At 50.3% G+C, this 18,008-nt stretch overlaps 1 protein-coding gene across 1 annotated transcript; it reads right to left on the bottom strand.

Annotated features, from left to right (window-relative positions):
- Window positions 1–2,653: 2,653 nt before the first annotated feature.
- LOC127683903 (pregnancy-specific glycoprotein 22-like) lies at window positions 2,654–12,273 on the bottom strand. Its single transcript, XM_052181001.1, has 5 exons — window positions 12,210–12,273; window positions 10,768–11,127; window positions 7,511–7,870; window positions 5,986–6,345; window positions 2,654–2,937 (listed from the first exon to the last, which is right to left on the bottom strand). The coding sequence occupies exons 1-5, from the start codon at window positions 12,271–12,273 to the stop codon at window positions 2,654–2,656; spliced, it is 1,428 nt and encodes a 475-aa protein (XP_052036961.1).
- Window positions 12,274–18,008: the final 5,735 nt, after the last annotated feature.

The raw sequence follows: 18,008 nt of genomic DNA, 5'->3' as shown, positions 1-18,008 counted from the left end.
GCAAAACTAGTCTAGGAATTTGTGTTTTTATGATTGTAACACTGTGTTAAACTCCCTGCTTTTTCCTTGTATCAGCATTAGATTTATCTGACATTTCTGTGTGAGATCTGCAGAGCAGGATGGAGCACGCTGTGTAAAGGCAAATGTGGAACACTTCCAGCTCCTCTGAGATGGTTTATTTGTGTGGAACCTGGTGGCTTATATTCTAGGTTTGGCCTGTGCTAAGGAATCTGAATGTCAGAAATTTTCTATGTGGTCTGAGCAGGTGAGTACTTGCACGGTGGCACAAAAGATTGTGGTTTATGTGGCAGCTAATCTATCTGAGTGTTGGAAACTTTCTGAGAGATCTGCAGAGCATAAGGAAATCTTGTGAAAGACAAATGACACATTTGCACCAGGGAGCCAGGCAGCTCCACCTCCCTCTGTGCACTGCCCACCAGGAGGGAGTGATCTCCCAACCACACTTTCACTTCTGGGCACAGAGGTGACATCGCCAATTTCTCTCCAATAACTGTCTTGAGGGGAACTGCTAGGAGCACACAGGGCATGAAGGGGTCAGGAAAAGCATCTGAGGCTTGTCTCTGTGAGAGGCCATAGAAGGACACTGATGAAGGTACAGCCTCAGTTGCAGTTGTCAGCCCAGGACTGAAGAAATTATGCACAGAATTTGAGGCTTGGCACCATGAAGAGAGCCTATCAGAGGTTATTGATGAAGCCTACTTGCAGTGCAAGAACCCAGTATTTTGGAGATGTCGAATACCATGGGACAATCACCAAGAAGAGCAGCAGAACAGGGGTGGATCACCCTGAGCTTAGAGAGATACAGAGGGCAGAGCAGGGGAAGTGATCTCAGCCGTTATGAGGAGACCAGCAGATCATGTGTGGATCCCAGACATTGGAACAACAAGCTACAACATTGAAGCTGCCTTGGAGACCCGAAGGTGTTCGAGATGACACAGCCATGGGCTATCTGCTCAGGAAAGCTGCTAACAAGGAGTGGAACCAGCCCAGGAGAAAGAAGTTTGTTGCAGTCATCAAAGATGAAAAAGGAGTGCAGATATGAAAACCACTTTGACATCAGACATGGAGACGCAGAGTTTGGAGTCTGTCCAGCTGGTTTCCTGTCTTGCTTTGGGGATTAGAGTTAAGTGATTGGCTAAATCTCAGAAAAAAAACTTTGAAGTTTCAACTTTTAACATGGTTGAGGCTGCTATAGACCATGGGGAAATTGGAAGTTGGACTAAATATACTTTTATTATGCTGTTTAGGTATCACCCCTATAGACACATATGTTTGGACAAGCCTATGGGGCCAAGGAGTGGAATGTGATGGTTTGTATATGCTTGGGCCAGGGAGTGGCACTACTGGAGGTGTGATCTTGTTGGCATAGATGTTTCACCATGGGTTTGGACTTTAATAACATAATCCTAGCTGCCTAGAAGGGAGGGATCTGTAAATAGCCCTCAGATGAAGATGGAGAACTCTCAGGTCTACTACACCATGCCTGCCCGGGCTCTACCATGCTCCCGCCTTAAGAATACCAGACTGAATCTCTGACCTGTAAACCAGTCACAACTGAATGGTGTCTGTGCATCGCAGTAAAACCCTAACTAAGACACCTGTCAACCTCAGTTCCCCCTTTGTTTCTGAAAAGGCATGAAACTCTGTCCATTAAGGACAAGGGAACACTTTCTCCTTGGGCTGCACTGTGCATGAAGAGTGAGCTGAGAAGTGTGGGGAGCGTAGCCTCAGCTTGGAAGAATGGATACAGACAGTGTGGTGCCATACACACCATGGAATGCTAGTCAACTACTAAAAACAAAGACATCATTAATTCTAAGGCAAATGGATGGTACTTGAGAACATCATGCTGAGTGATGTAACTCAGTCCAAAAATGGTATGCATGGTATGTACTCACTCATAAATGGATATTAGACATAAAATACAAGACATACACACTACACTCAACAGACTCGATGCAGCACAAAAAGTTGGAAGGCCCAAAGGAGGATGCTTGAGTCTCACTTAGAAGGGGGGAAAATAGTTGTAGAAGGCACATGACGGAGGGAACTGGGTAGGAGAGCTGATGTGGAAGAGAACAGAGGGGTTCAGGATCAGGTGTTGGGAGCTGTCTTACTCAGGGTCTCTATTCCTGTATAAACATCATGATCAAGAAGCAAGTTGAGGAGGGAAGGGTTTATTCACCTTACAACTCCATACAGCTGTTCATCACCAAAGGAAGTCAAGACTGCAACTCAAGCAGGTCAGGAAGCAGGAGCTGATGCAGAGGCCATGGAGGGATGTTCCTTACTGGCTCACTTCCCTGGCTTTCTCAGCCTGCTCTCTTATAGAACCCAGGACGAACAGCCCAGGGATGGCACCACCAACCATGGGCCCTCCCCACTTTATCACTGATTGAGAAAATTCCCCACAGCAGGGTCTCATGCAGGCATTCCCCCAACTGAAGCTCCTTTCTCCGTGATAAGTACAGTCTGTGTCAAGTTGACACACAAAACCAGTCAGTCTAGGAGGCATGGAAGAAATGTCCAGTGGCGATGAGAACGAATGGAAATCTGTAACAGGCAAGGGTCGGTAAGTGTGGACATCTCAATACATAAAGGTCCCCAGGCAGATGAACCATGAGAGGAGGGGTCACTCCTTCGTCACCACCAGGCTGACAGGGAGACTGGGCTTCGAGCTGACTGGGTTGAAGGCCTCACATTGATACGCTCCAGCATCCTCCTCCCTGACAGCATGGATCCTGAGTTGGCACTTTGACGGGGACAGGGTCATCCTCTCTGTGAGCTGCAGACTGTGATTATTGAAGAGCCAACGGATGGAGACCCCAGTGATGTCTGAGAAGCAAGTGAAGACCACTGAGCTCTGCACTCTGATGCTGCTGGCCGTGGCTCTCATGAAAGGCTGTGTGGCAAGCTCTGCAAAGAAACAGAGGAGGGGAACAGAGGAGGGACCGTCATCCTCCAGACAGCTCACCCAGCCCCACTATAGCTCACACTTCATAAAGCTTCCAGGGAGGAGAACTTGGAGCTGCGACCACAGTCATGTCTTGTGTTTGCATCTGGGACCCATGGGTTGTGTGACACTGATTCAACCACTGTGCATGGTCACAGCAGAGCCTATGAGTTAAGATTAGGGATGAGCAATATTCTGACCTGGGGATGGGGAAGCTGCTCACGGCAGCAGCATCTGCTCCATGACCCTAGCCTGGACTCCTGAGGACAAGGAGGTGCCCGGATAACTGTTACCTCTGCCCTTTCCTTGGGGACGTTCTCTTTCCCTATGTCTCCTAAGTCCATGGGAACAGTTGGCGTCTGTCCTGGCACCTGTCCATTGAGACTCAGGAGTATGAGGAGCACAGGTGACCTATATGACTGCAGCTGTCATGGCAGTGCAGAGCTGTCCTACAGCCAATGGGACTTGGACACCCAGCCAAGACAGGAAGTCCAAAGCGAGTCCTGAGGAGAAGCTCTCTGGGGACAAGAAGAGTTGAGTCTGCATCCTTGGCTTCCTGATTCTCCTCCTGCTGATGCAGCAGGAAGCTGGACCACGGCAGGAGGATGACAGGGACGGAAAGGGAAGGAAGAAAGGAAAGCTCACACCCTCCATATTGACACCTTGCTCTTTGGTGAAAAGATGGGGCCCTGGGAGCAGAGAAGCATAGACCCTTCGCTCTGCGGAGGTGGGTGGGAGTCTGCACAGGTCAGGGGGACTGAGCGAAGGACATCCATGATTCTGATTGTGTGTGGCTTCCACTGTGGGGAACTCTGTCCTCAGGAGTCTCTACGCTCACCGTCGGTACACGCCTGCTCACTCTCAGAAGATGAGGGGTGCAGGCAAAATTCCTCTTACTTCTTCCTCTACAGACCCCAGGTTTTCACTCCCCAACCTCCATTCTGGTCCAGTCAGCACCTTACCTCACCTTGACATGGCCGTCCTGGTCTGTCTTTCAGCCCATTACAGATAGGCCCTTGTTAGTAAAAATGTCTGACTAGATATTTTAAGGTCCAGTGCCTACACAGGCTCGTATGCCTGTGTGTAGATAGGCAGATGTGAAAAGTTCTTGGATGTCCTACTGTTAATGACATTCTGATACTTGGAGCTACTGCCACTGGTTAAACCGCCAGCTCCAGTTACCATATGGAGGTGTGTGGAGGGGTATGGGTGTGGGTGTGTGTGAGGTGCAGGTGTACACCATCCTGTGTGTATGCTTAATGACAGCCACAGCCCCTAGATGGAGGTCAGAGGTCAACTTGAGGGAGCCTTTCCTGTCATTCCTTGGTAGCTCCCCTGCTCCCACACAGTCAGGCCCTGTCCTCCTCCCCAGTGAGCAGGAGACATGACCAGGGCTGCATGCTTTGCGTAGAAGTACACAGTGGACTGCCGTGGCCGCGTGCCGGGTCTGCCCTTCCTCTGTGGAGAACTGCATTTGTTCCAGCTCTGTCACCAAGCTCTGCAGCCTTCCCCCTCTGAGCTCAGCCTCTGCCCAGGCAGGAGCCCTTCCCAAGGTGATGCTGACTGCTGTGGGGGATGGAACCAAGCACAAGGCTGATAATCATCTCTCCCAGTGTGTCCTTTAAGACACAGGATCCTAAGCTGGCCTGTTCTCAATACTGAGGTGGGATCAACTCTACACAAACATGACAGAGATGCTTGTGAGGACTGGGAAGGGACCTGCTGACTGATGACTAGGAAGGGGACAGACCCATGCTCACTGGAGTCACCAGTCAGGGTGTGTTGCCATGAGACCCAGGAGCAGTTGTGTGGGGAGTTACATGTGGTTGAGAATCATGAGGTCACCTGGACCCTAGAGAGAGGACAGTGGTCCCGTAAACCTAGGCAGAGTTTCCGAGGGACTCTCAGCATCCTGTGCTGGCTGAACCTCACCTAGGGTCAGCCATGACCTTCCTGGGAGGCAGCTGTCCTCTGTCTAGGTGATTCCCCCTGGGATATGCCGTGGGAGAGCCTGGAACCTAGTAACACAGGATCCTCTGACAGAGTAATGTGCTAAGTAGTCTGAGAGACTGCCCAGGAGAAGTCCAGGTCTGCAGGGTCAGGGATGGAGCCAGAATACACCCTAAGTGAGAGGTGCCTAGAATTGCTTTTCTGAGTTTTCTGCATTCTGAGGAAGGCAAGACCCTCACGAGATTGCATAGATTCTGAAGTCTTAGGCTGAGTTACTTTGACATCTAGTGAATTGCTTCTCATGTCTGGGAGCTGCCCAGTTTAGCAACTCTGAGATTTTTTTTTTTTTTTTTTGCCTGTGAGAGAGAATTCCAGGATCTGGACACCAGAGGACAAACATTTGCCAAAAGGACCAGTATCCTTTGTCTATCACCTTGGAGACCCTGACCTTCCTGTGAGGGTAGCATAAGGCCATCCAAGCAGCTAGTGAATGGCCTGGGGCACAGATCGTCCTGTCCTGCTATGCATTCCTAGCGGGGTCTCTGTGGAAGATGTCCAGGGTAACTAGCACAACAGTGGCTCTCACGGCAGTGCATGGATGGTGACACATGCCAGGACAGCCGTGTACCACGTCAGCGCTTACAGAATTGCAAAGCAAAGCAATGACGAAAACATTTTCCAGGCTCGCCATGGATGTAACCATCACAGAGATTTGCGGACAGGCCTTCCTGGTGCTGTGTGTGGGGACTCTGTGACTTCCTCAGCTAGGACTTATCAGACCCCATGGAGTCTCTATCAGGGTTGTGGGCATGGTGAGACCCCAAGGGTCAGGGTCGAGTCTGAGGGTCTTAGGCTGAGTCTACCTCTGCAGGAAACGAAAGGGGAAGAGCTCTGATCTAATGCTGGTGGTCCACACCGGGTGTGCCCTGCAGTAACTGCCAAATGCCAAAGTGAGGACACAGTGTGGTGGGGGAGAGAGCAGCACAGCCCACTCCTCACAGTCCACTCCGGAAGTAGGCAAAGCCACACCCAGCAGCTGGAAGCCATAGAGAGTCACTTACTGTGCACGTTGACTTGTACATGTGCTGTTTCAATTTTGAAATTGCTGTCTGTCGTTACGAGTGTGTACAAGCCCGAGTCCTTCTCCGTGACATTCTGGAGCAGCAGGGATCCATTGGTGTACCCTTTCTCTCTTCTGCTGTGCGCACGGCCGCTAGAGATGGACTTCGTCGCTACGCTGTATTCTGCAATTTTAAAGGCCTCAGTGCTATACACTCCTTTGTACCAGGAAAAGGTTTGCAGATCTTCTGGCAGATTACGGACCTGGAGAAGAACACTGCCCCCTTCAGCAGCATGTCCTGGCACTGGCTCGATCGTGAGTTGGGCAGAGGTGAGAGGGTCACAGCACAAGGAAAGGGAGGCTGGAAGGGAAAGGAGAAAAGCCATCACATGGGATCATTGTGCTGGGTATAAAAGTGGTGGCCTGAGTCCTCACAAGATGGATTCTTCACCCAGCCTAGACATGCAGGTGTGTGTGTGTGTCTCTCCCACCTGAGGAAGTCAGTGAAATGGCTTCTGTTCCCTCAGTGCCCTGGAGTCATTTCCTCTGCATGTTGCCCTCTCCTTGGTGTCTCCACAGCCGCCCCCTCACTGTGCTCCCTCAGACACAGCACACACTCATGCACACTGCACTTTGAGATGACAACTCTCCATGACCTTGGTCTCTACACACCCCGAATAGTCACTTTCTGACGTTTCTCATTTCCTCTGTACCTGCAGTCCTCCTCTGATCTCATGTTCTCCATGTTCTTACCACTCCACCTGCAACCCCCAGGACTAGGGCTGGCTGAAGGCTTGGAGCAGGCTGGTCTTCTCAGCAGGCCCAGGAATTATGCTGGCAGGCTTTATGTCAACATAACACAAGCCAGAGTCGGTGGGCACATGTATAGTACATCTTTGAACTGGTGACTGATGTGGGAGGGGCCAGTACACTGTGAGCATTTCTATCCTGGTCACATGTGCTATAAGAGCAGGATGAGCAGACTGTGAGGACACAGGCAGGAACCAGCTCTCTCCATTTTGTCTATGACAATCCTGGGTTGCTTTGCTTTTTTTCTGTTGTTTTTTACTTTTCTTTTCGTTTTTATGAAAACTCCCGTGTTTAATGATATGAAATCTACTGTATTGATGTAGACAGCCAAAGACCATTGTTCACAGTCTGCTCAGACCAGGAGAACTCCTGGAACATGGTACCCAGGACATTGTTAGTCCAACCTGGGTCAGACAACTGGAGCCAGAGCTTCCTCATGCTCACCACTCTGTGAGGAGGCCACGGGTTCCTCACGTGCATCGCAAGAACCTCAACCGACAGAGCAGTGGGCCATCTTAGGTCCTCCTAGATACGAGGGCGAGTCAGAAGACAGAGTCTGACCCGTGGGTATTTCCCTCCTACATGTGTGTCCTGCACACAATGGATAAACCCTGTCATGGGGATAAAGTATGGAAAGGAGGTAGTCACGTGACAGGATGGGCAGCCTGTGTGCCAAAGCCCCACCCAGCACTGAATGATCACAGAGAATCACTTACTGTCCACCTGGAGGTAAAAGTGTGCTAATTCCATTTTCTTATGCATATTCAGAGTTCGTAGGGTGTAGAATCCCGTGTCTTTCCAGGTGACATTCTGCAGCAACAGGGAGCCATTGCTGAACACCGTTTCTCGACCACTGTGGGCAGGGCCCAGCTCACTTGAATTCTTGGCTGTTCTGTAGCGGGCAATCTCAACCTTGTTGAATACAATCAGCCCTTTGTACCAGAAGAAGGACTGAAGATGCTCTGGAAGATTGTGAACAAGGAGAAGAATGCTTCCCCCCTCAGCAACGCTGGGCGGCACTGACTCAACAGTGGGCTGTACAGGTGGAGATGGACGGCCGCAGATGTAGCGAGAGGCTAGAAGGGAACAGAGAGTCATCAATACTAGGACTTTTGTGTTTGGCTAAGATGGCGCCCTGTGTCCTGAGTGCCTGTGTGCATTGCTCAGCTGAGGTGTGGGGGTGAGGGCCTCCCTGACCTACGTGGTGGAGGTCAGCGCATTACCTCCATGTGCTCCGTGTCGTTGCTTGTCATTTCCTCTCTATGGTGCTTTCCTTGGGTGTGAACATGGCCCTGCCTCACTGACCTTAGACCCCTGCTCACACTCAGTGTAATGTGCGTTGGAGAGCTGCCTTCGACCTCTTCCCTACAGACCAGTCTTCACTCTCTGAAGCTTTTGGTGTGTTTCTGTTTCTTTAATGACTGCCCCCAACACCTGATTATCTTCTAGCTTTTGTCATTGATCTCTCTTCCAGTACACAAGGGCAAGAGAATTGTGAGAATTGGTTGTGGTCTTATATATTTTAAAGAGAGGCTGCCTAAAAGCACATCAGATATCTGTGGGGAACTAATGAATGATTGAATGAATGAATGAATGAATGATGACTCAGAACCATTCCTTTCAAGGTCCCACACATGCATGCTCATGGGTTTAACAAATTTATAAGTATGAGGATACAGTGTACAATTCTTCCATTAACTTCATTTATTTTTTACACTGGGTGTATGTGTGTGTGAGTGTATGTGTGAATGTGTGCGTGTGTGTGTGTCTCTGTGTCTGTCTGTGTGTGTGTGTCTATGTGTGTGTGTGTGTGTCTGTGTGTGTGTGTGTGTCTGTGTGTGTGTGAGTGTCTGTGTGTCTCTGTGTCTCTGTGTGTGTGTGTCTGTGTTTGTGTGTTCTCAGGTCGTCAGACATGAAGCAAACACCCAGACCCACTGGGCCACGTCACAGATCAACACCAGCTTGGGTTCTTGTTTGGGATTTCACAGCTGAGAATGTCAGACCTCAGACCACTGTGCGCATGCTGATTCACTGTGTGTGAGAACAGTCTCCTCCTTCCCCTACTTCTTCACCCAGAGCCTCCTGCTTCTGCTGAGCCTCTGTCCCACTGGGTCTTCTCTCCTACAAGCCCTGAGACTCTCTCAGGACATTGAGACTCCAGAGAATAACTGAGTCCTCTCCTCTCACACTCTGTAGAGTGTGGTCTCCTCACCCATGGTCAGGAGGGCCTACCAGGTGCTACAGCCTTTGCAGAGAGTACAGAGGGGGCCTCCCTGGACTCTGCGGCCTGGTGTGTCCTCTGCCTGTATCCCATCTGGTCCAGCCCAGATCCCCAGTTCCCTCATCTAGCCAAGCCTCCTCCCAGACAGAAGCATCTGCCAGAGACCATGGGCTGTGGGTAACTCTGTGTTCTCTGTCCTGCACACTCTCAGGGCTGCACACCTACCCTCTCCTCTTGGCTCTTTCTGTTTCACCTCTCCAGCGAACACGGGGACAACAACCTTCTGAGCATCTCTGTGCCCTGAGACAATGGAGGCTCACCCAGGGGTGGCCCTCTCTTGTGTTCTCATCCTGGGTCAGTCAGCACCAAACAGAGAGCCTCTGCACTGCCTGTGTGACACAGAATCCCAGCTGGGCACCAAGTCTGCCCTGTGTCCTCAGTTCTCTTGAAAGATGGAATTTGCTCTCAGGAAGAAGGTGACAGCTGTCTGTGAGGGATCCAATGGGACCAGGTGCATGATGAGTGGGGAAGGGGACAGACACCATCTCACTGCAGTCACCAGTCAGGGTTCTGAGGGAGAAGAAAGGCCCAGGAGCAGACCTGACAGGAGCTCACATCCTGAGTGTGGGAGAAGCTGACCTGCGTCCTGGAAGGACTGCTCTGGCCTCCATCATCCCTTGGAGGGTTTCAAGATGGTGCTCACACTTTCTCTGCCTGCTGAGCTGGTGGTGGGTCTGCCCATGTGCTCCCTGGCCTTTCTAAGATGCCCTCAACCTCTGTCTAGCTGATTCCCGTAGGACACCCTTTCATTCCCAGAGAAAATACATGTCTGGAATGTGAACATGATCCCCTGGCAGGGTAGCAGATACAGGAAGCAGTTAAGAGGTCTGAGGAGACTGCGCCAGTGACCTCCAGGTCTACAGAGAAGAGATAAACGTCAGGGTCAAGTGACGCCCTGATTCAGGAATATAGGTTTGTTAGTGTTCCTTGACTGTCCCAGGCTATCTCTGCTCTTCACTGTGGGAACTGCAGCTCATGTCTGGGGAACTGTCCACAGCAGCAGAGCCTGTCCTCATTGGCCTGGGGAAAAACATACTTGTTCCAAAAGGCAAGAACCTGTCAGGAAGACTGTGTCCTCTGTCCCTCCCTGATGGGACCCTGGCCTTCCTGGAACTCTCAGACCCTGGGTTAATGTCTCGGGAGTCTGCCCTGGTGTGCTCTCACTCTGGGTCACTAGGGAGAGCCAGGAGACGCAGCCTAATCGTGGTTCTCATGGCAGTGCTCTGTCTGTGCCACAAGGAGGAAGACATTGACGACTCACAAGCACTCTTCTCTGCAGACAGAAAGTCAAGATCCAACCCTAGCAAAAAACTCCTCAGGGCCACCAGGAGTTGAGTCTGGAATACAGGTGTGGAGACACAACTCTGTAAGCTGCCCATGGCTACCACAGGCCCTTCTCACTCCCCTCAAGGTCTTCCTGAAGCTCAGTTTCCTACAAAGGACCCCAAGAGTCTAGACAGAGGCTGATGTCCTTGGCTGGCCTGTCCTTGGCAGGTCTCTCCAAGGTGAAGTCAATTGAAGGATTCTGCACAATTGACATTATTCTCCACCATGTGTGTCCTTCACTAAATGCTCAAGTCCCAACGTGGAGACACAATGCAGGAGGAAGGAGACACAGGCCAGGCCTGACACTTCTGCATGCCTAGTGGAAGGACCCCACCCAGAACCCAGAGTTCACAAACAATTACTTACAGTGCACTTGGATGTACACGGGTACATTTGATACAATTTTTCCAGGTTCCCTTATGGTTTGAAGAATGTAGAATCCTGTGTCCTCCTGGGTGACATTTTCGATCCACAGGGACCCATTTCTGGACAATCTCTCTCTACCACTGTGCACACGCCCCGTCACAAGTAGGTCATAGGCCAGCGAATACAGTATAATTCCTTGCCTCGAGTCTATCTCCTCTTTGTACCAGACAATGGCTAGAAGATTCTCTGGAAGATTGTCAACACGTAGAACAACATTTTCTCCTTCAACCACGTGGGATGGTGAATATTCCACGGTGACTTGTGCAATGGTGGGCAGGAGGCAGCAGGTTAAGAGGGAGGCTAGAAGGGAAGAGACAGAAGCCACCAATCCTGAGCAGGTGTGAGCACGCCTCAGCTCATGCCTGTGGTAGGGGTGCACCCTCAGTGGAGGGGAGCAACGTGACCTCCATGCCCTCAGAACCTCAGAGCATGTCATTTCCTCGCTGTGGAATCCTCGACTCAGGTGTCCCCATATCACCCTTCGTATAAAGAGTGTCTGGTGTGAGGAAAAGGGGATCTCTGACCTTCTCTTCCTCCTCCTCCTCCTCGTCCTCCTCCTCCTCCTCATCCTCCACACAGTCCTCACTTTCTGAAATGTTTTCTGTTCTATCTACAGTTCCATTAAACCAGTAAGTTTCCCCTCTGGGTCCTCTGACTTCCGGTTCACTAGAAAAGGTGTTTGTGAGGACAACAATTGGAATTATCTTTTTGGAAGGTTCAGTTCCTGAAAAGATCTCAGAAAATGGGGATGAAAACAGACAGGGGTTGGAGGGAACAGAGGAAACAGGAAGAAAGGAAGGGAGGGAGGGAGGCAGGGAGGGAGAGAGGGATAAAGGTTATCTCCAGGAATTTATCTACATAGTTCTCAGGTTTGTAGCAAATGGCAATCATTACATTCAAGTGTGATTTATTTCTGTATTGGATGCATGAGTTTGGGAAGGCACCTGCCTCAGTGTACACACTGCAGGGGAGTGGCACGCGCCTGTGTGGAGAGCACAGAGGACCCTGCAGGAGTCCGTATCTCCATCTGCCCTGCGAGCTGACGAATGAACTCACTGTCATGTCTCCACACACTGAGGTGCCTCACTGGCCCTCCCAGGTTTGATTGCTATCTGGAGAGTCGCCCTGTCATGGGTGGGAACATCGGCTTCCAATGGCAGCCGTGTGACTCATTTTGAATAGGGGCATCTGGGGCTCCAATCTCCCCTCATCAGCTCCTGTCTACTCAGAGCTTCCTGTGCTGACCTCCGTGCCTCACTATACCTTCTGCACAGTGACTACAAACAGAAACGAAGTCTCCTCTAGACATCTTCAGCTCTTCAGGAAACCTCTGGCCTCTGAGTTCCCCTTCCCACGCACAGTCAAATATTTGAAACACTAACCTGTGAGCAGGAGCCTCCTCCAGGGATTACAGCCCTTGTCAAGATGCTCAGAGGACACCTCCATAGGTATCCTCACAGTACTGTCCTTCCTCTGAGGAGAAGGCCTTCAGCTCCCACAAGGCACCTGGCCTCTGCTGTCCTTCCTTCTTCTGAGCTGAGTTGTCTCCCAGCAGGAGCACTTCCTAGAATCCCACGGGCTGTGGGTGGTGGGCCTGTGTCCACGGCACTGCTCAGTCCCTTCCACTCTCTGTGCTGTCCCGCATCTTTCTCAACTTTTCTCCCTTTATGTTTCTCCTCAGCCAACACCTTGAGCGACAAGGCTGATAAGCGTCGACATGCGCTCAGAGAACAATGACTCATCCAAGGGCTGACATCTGCTGACTCCTGGATGTGAGTCTGTCAGCATCAAAGAGGGAGCCTCCATCCTGCCTATGTGTCCCTGTGACACAGACACCCAGCTGAGCTCCCAGTCTGCCCTGTGCCCTCAGTGCTCCGGGAAGATTTCCCAGCAGGAAGGTGACAAGGATGTGAGGGTTGAAGGTGTGGAACCACCAAAGGCAGTGTTATGGGTCGGCTGCCCTGTGTTGGCTGAGCACAGCTCTCGCTGGTCTTCCTGGGTCAGCTCTGCCCTTTGTCTGGGTGACGCCCCATCAGCAATCCTGTCTTCTATGGGGGATGACAGAGGGAGGGGACTTTCAGGTTCCCCAGACAGAGGGCTATTCTCAGACACAAGAAACAGAGCAGGGTCTAGGGAGGGAGATCCAGGGTAGTAGGAAGAGGGATGGAAAGCAGTCTCCTAGGCAAGGTAAACAAATCTCCCTAGGCTCAGGGAACAAATTGCTTGAGTGTTGAGTCATCCTGATATCGCCCCCTGGAGTTCCCTGGGAGAACTGCAGTCTCATGTCTAGTTCTACAGCAGGGGTGGTCAACCAGTCAAATGTGACCTGCCTGGATCCCTTCAGCACAGGGGGGATGCAGGGCCTGTCATCCTGCTCACGGTGCTCTGACCAACCCCTGTTTCCATCTAGTGTAGGGTGGGTCAAGACAGCCTTCCAGATTCTCCCCGGGAAGTCCTGGACTAAAGTTGGATGAAGTGTGCTTCCAGAGGACGGGCCCTCAGGAGAAGCCTTGTGCTCACAAAATGTCAGTGCAAAGGCATGGTACATTTCTCTCCACACTCAAACGAGAGGACAGTGATGGAGAGGGGAGCACTGTACTCACTGGCCCATGTCTGCTGTCTCAGTTCCTCCTTCTCTGCCCTCTGGATACTGAGGGGTCGTCTACTGAGGGCAGGGAGCAGAACAGTGATTCAAACAGATACCCCAGTGTTCTTCCCTGTACACTGCTCTAGGTCTCGTTCTCCTGCTGTGATAAAAGCACCCTACACAGAAGCAGTTCAGGAGGGCAGAGCACGCGTTTCCTGTCCAGGTCTGGGGCCTGGTGTAGCCCTGCAGGAGGTCAAGGCAGAAACACGTGGCTTGCTGGCTCATGCTCTGGCCCATGCTTAGCCAACTCTCTAACAGAACCAAGGACAATCTGCCCACGGACAGTGCGGCCCATGGTGGCCTGAGCCTCCTGCATCAGTGAAGACAGTCGTTCACACATGTCCACACAGAGAGAGATGGTAAAGTTGTTTGAAATCAGTGACTCCTGAGACAAGGAAGCCCTGGGTAGATGCAGGATCTGATGGGAGGGAAGCAAAACCCTGTCCACTGTGTTCCAGGAGGAGCGACAGTTGGACAGCAGCGGTCACATGGCTGCCTGTCTAGTCCATGGGCTCAGGAGGCCTGAATGCTTCAGAATCCCTCACAGACACATGGCTTACTTCTGGAGTCATATCTGACTGTCTGTTTGTTCTCAGTTCTTGGGTAAGATGTCCCCTTGAGCAGCTGGTGACCAAGATCAACATGAGCTCCTCTCTGATTCACAGACACCTGAGAAGGCTCCAGGGTGGATCCCTGGACTCGTGGCTGGAGACAGAGACCTGGTGCTTCCCATCTGTCACCTGTGGCCTGTGGGAGGCTCATGTGGCCACTGTGTCCCTGTGTCTCCGTTTCCCAGCGACAGACAGCACACTTGGGGAACAAATGTCGCAGTGTCTACAAGGTAGCCTTAAACACGAGCAAGGCCCTGACACTGGGGCAGGACGGCTGCCCAGATCAGCTTCGTCCCTTACCGTTTGTCTGCAGGAGGCGATTCATTAGACTTCTTCCCTGAGGACATGAATCATCAAGAGGACCTATGTCCTCTGTCCCTCTCATGGGGACCCTGACCTTCCTGTAAAGTCTCATAAGCCATCAGAACAGTTGGCTGATGGCCTGGGCATCTGTGTAGCTGTGTTCTCCAGTCTGAGACTCAGAAGGAGACGCCCAGGAACAGACTGAACCATGGCTCTCGTGCCAGGGCACTGTTCCCTGACTGTTCTCTGGTTCCCTGGGCTCGGACATTCAGATTGTTAATCAATCATTCTGCTCTGTTAGCTCTGATAGGTCAGATTCCAGGACTGCACGCACTACCCCAGCGCACCTAGACTCAGTATTCTAGGACACTCATACAGAGCCAGGACTTCATGGTTGTCCCCCTTCTAGAAAGACCCCACTGCTTCTGCAGCCAGATTCTCAGGACCAAGGATCCTTCTCATGATGCATTTATAGCGAGAGTCTCAAAAATTGGTCTTATCCTGATTCTATGGCAGAGTTGACATATGCACAGAGACATGTATGCACACAGAGACATGTATGCACACAGAGACAGACATGTACGCACACACTCTTTGTCTCTAGGTGAATTGTCTCTTTATCTCTGTCTCTCTCTCTCTCTCTCTCTCTCTCTCTTACACACACACACACATATACAAACATACACACAAACACACACACACCAAACACAGATATACACACATACATATACGCCGTGCCTTCAATAAGGTAAAACATTCTAATATTTCAGTTTGTCTACACTGGCTGATGAATTCTAAAACTCCAAAACAGCACGAATTTCTGACAGGATGTCGCTGCTAATACTAACTGCGCCCGGCCCCCTGCAAAGCTCTTTGCACAAGAGGATCTGCATGTAGCTTCTGGGAACCTGCACTCAGTGAGTTCTCATTGCTAAATAAAGATGATGAGGAGATGCTAAAGCTTTTAAGTTCAGACTCCACTTCAGAAAATCTGACCTAAATTTGAACTCAGGTAAACTAACAGGTTAGTACCCAGCATTAGGTTCCGTGTGGCCCTGAAACAAAACCTGAGCCTAGATCCAGTCTCTAGCTCCAACTCTAGCTCCAATTAATCCCCAACAAGACTGGTGTCTCCAGGTTATTTCCCCAACAAATATGCATTCCACGTTACAAGCCCACCCCTTGCCTAACAAGCACCAATTCAGAGGGGAGCAGAAGTGAAGTCTATGATATGACTCCCAACACCAGTCAATTATGTTAAAGGCCACAACAGCTGTCCAATTAGAGGATTACACGCAAATTCCCTGCATGCTGTTTACTATAAAGCCTTTCCCAGGTAGACAGTCGAGGCTCCCCCACCACCAAACTGTCCTGCATTATGCTGCTGTGTTGGGGCGTGGGTGGGGGTGTGCGTAGCTCACTCAAATAGCATAAAGACCACGCTGTAAGTTGTATTAGATTGGCTCCTATGTGTGTTTTGGGGAACCACAAACATTTCCCTAGCACAACATTTTGGTAAGTTGGCTGGGAAGTTCCCTATGACACAGAGGACTACTGATCTGGAGGGCCCTAGTGCTGGCAAAACTACTCTAGGTATTTGTGTTTTTATGATTGTAACACTGTGTTAAACTCCCTGCTTTTTCCTTGTATCAGCATTAGATTTATCTGACATTTCTGTGTGAGATCTGCAGAGCAGGATGGAGCACGCTGTGTAAAGGCAAATGTGGAACACTTCCAGCTCCTCTGAGATGGTTTATTTGTGTGGAACCTGGTGGCTTATATTCTAGGTTTGGCCTGTGCTAAGGAATCTGAATGTCAGAAATTTTCTATGTGGTCTGAGCAGGTGAGTACTTGCACGGTGGCACAAAAGATTGTGGTTTATGTGGCAGCTAATCTATCTGAGTGTTGGAAACTTTCTGAGAGATCTGCAGAGCATAAGGAAATCTTGTGAAAGACAAATGACACATTTGCACCAGGGAGCCAGGCAGCTCCACCTCCCTCTGTGCACTGCCCACCAGGAGGGAGTGATCTCCCAACCACACTTTCACTTCTGGGCACAGAGGTGACATCGCCAATTTCTCTCCAATAACTGTCTTGAGGGGAACTGCTAGGAGCACACAGGGCATGAAGGGGTCAGGAAAAGCATCTGAGGCTTGTCTCTGTGAGAGGCCATAGAAGGACACTGATGAAGGTACAGCCTCAGTTGCAGTTGTCAGCCCAGGACTGAAGAAATTATGCACAGAATTTGAGGCTTGGCACCATGAAGAGAGCCTATCAGAGGTTATTGATGAAGCCTACTTGCAGTGCAAGAACCCAGTATTTTGGAGATGTCGAATACCATGGGACAATCACCAAGAAGAGCAGCAGAACAGGGGTGGATCACCCTGAGCTTAGAGAGATACAGAGGGCAGAGCAGGGGAAGTGATCTCAGCCGTTATGAGGAGACCAGCAGATCATGTGTGGATCCCAGACATTGGAACAACAAGCTACAACATTGAAGCTGCCTTGGAGACCCGAAGGTGTTCGAGATAACACAGCCATGGGCTATCTGCTCAGGAAAGCTGCTAACAAGGAGTGGAACCAGCCCAGGAGAAAGAAGTTTGTTGCAGTCATCAAAGATGAAAAAGGAGTGCAGATATGAAAACCACTTTGACATCAGACATGGAGACGCAGAGTTTGGAGTCTGTCCAGCTGGTTTCCTGTCTTGCTTTGGGGATTAGAGTTAAGTGATTGGCTAAATCTCAGAAAAAAAACTTTGAAGTTTCAACTTTTAACATGGTTGAGGCTGCTATAGACCATGGGGAAATTGGAAGTTGGACTAAATATACTTTTATTATGCTGTTTAGGTATCACCCCTATAGACACATATGTTTGGACAAGCCTATGGGGCCAAGGAGTGGAATGTGATGGTTTGTATATGCTTGGGCCAGGGAGTGGCACTACTGGAGGTGTGATCTTGTTGGCATAGATGTTTCACCATGGGTTTGGACTTTAATAACATAATCCTAGCTGCCTAGAAGGGAGGGATCTGTAAATAGCCCTCAGATGAAGATGGAGAACTCTCAGGTCTACTACACCATGCCTGCCCGGGCTCTACCATGCTCCCGCCTTAAGAATACCAGACTGAATCTCTGACCTGTAAACCAGTCACAACTGAATGGTGTCTGTGCATCGCAGTAAAACCCTAACTAAGACACCTGTCAACCTCAGTTCCCCCTTTGTTTCTGAAAAGGCATGAAACTCTGTCCATTAAGGACAAGGGAACACTTTCTCCTTGGGCTGCACTGTGCATGAAGAGTGAGCGGAGAAGTGTGGGGAGGGTACCCTCAGCTTGGAAGAATGGATACAGACAATGTGGTGCCGTACACACCGTGGAATGCTAGTCAACTACTAAAAACAAAGACATCATTAATTCTAAGGCAAATGGATGGTACTTGAGAACATCATGCTGAGTGATGTAACTCAGTCCAAAAATGGTATGCATGGTATGTACTCACTCATAAATGGATATTAGACATAAAATAAAAGACATATACACTACACTCAACAGACTCGATGCAGCACAAAACGTTGGAAGGCCCAAATGAGGATGCTTGAGTCTCACTTAGAAGGGGGGAAAA

Source organism: Apodemus sylvaticus, chromosome 1 (assembly GCF_947179515.1).
Source record: "Apodemus sylvaticus chromosome 1, mApoSyl1.1, whole genome shotgun sequence".
Taxonomy (NCBI): domain Eukaryota; kingdom Metazoa; phylum Chordata; class Mammalia; order Rodentia; family Muridae; genus Apodemus; species Apodemus sylvaticus.
The sequence above is the reverse complement of the archived record's forward strand: the minus strand, read 5'-3'. Positions and strand labels throughout refer to the sequence as shown.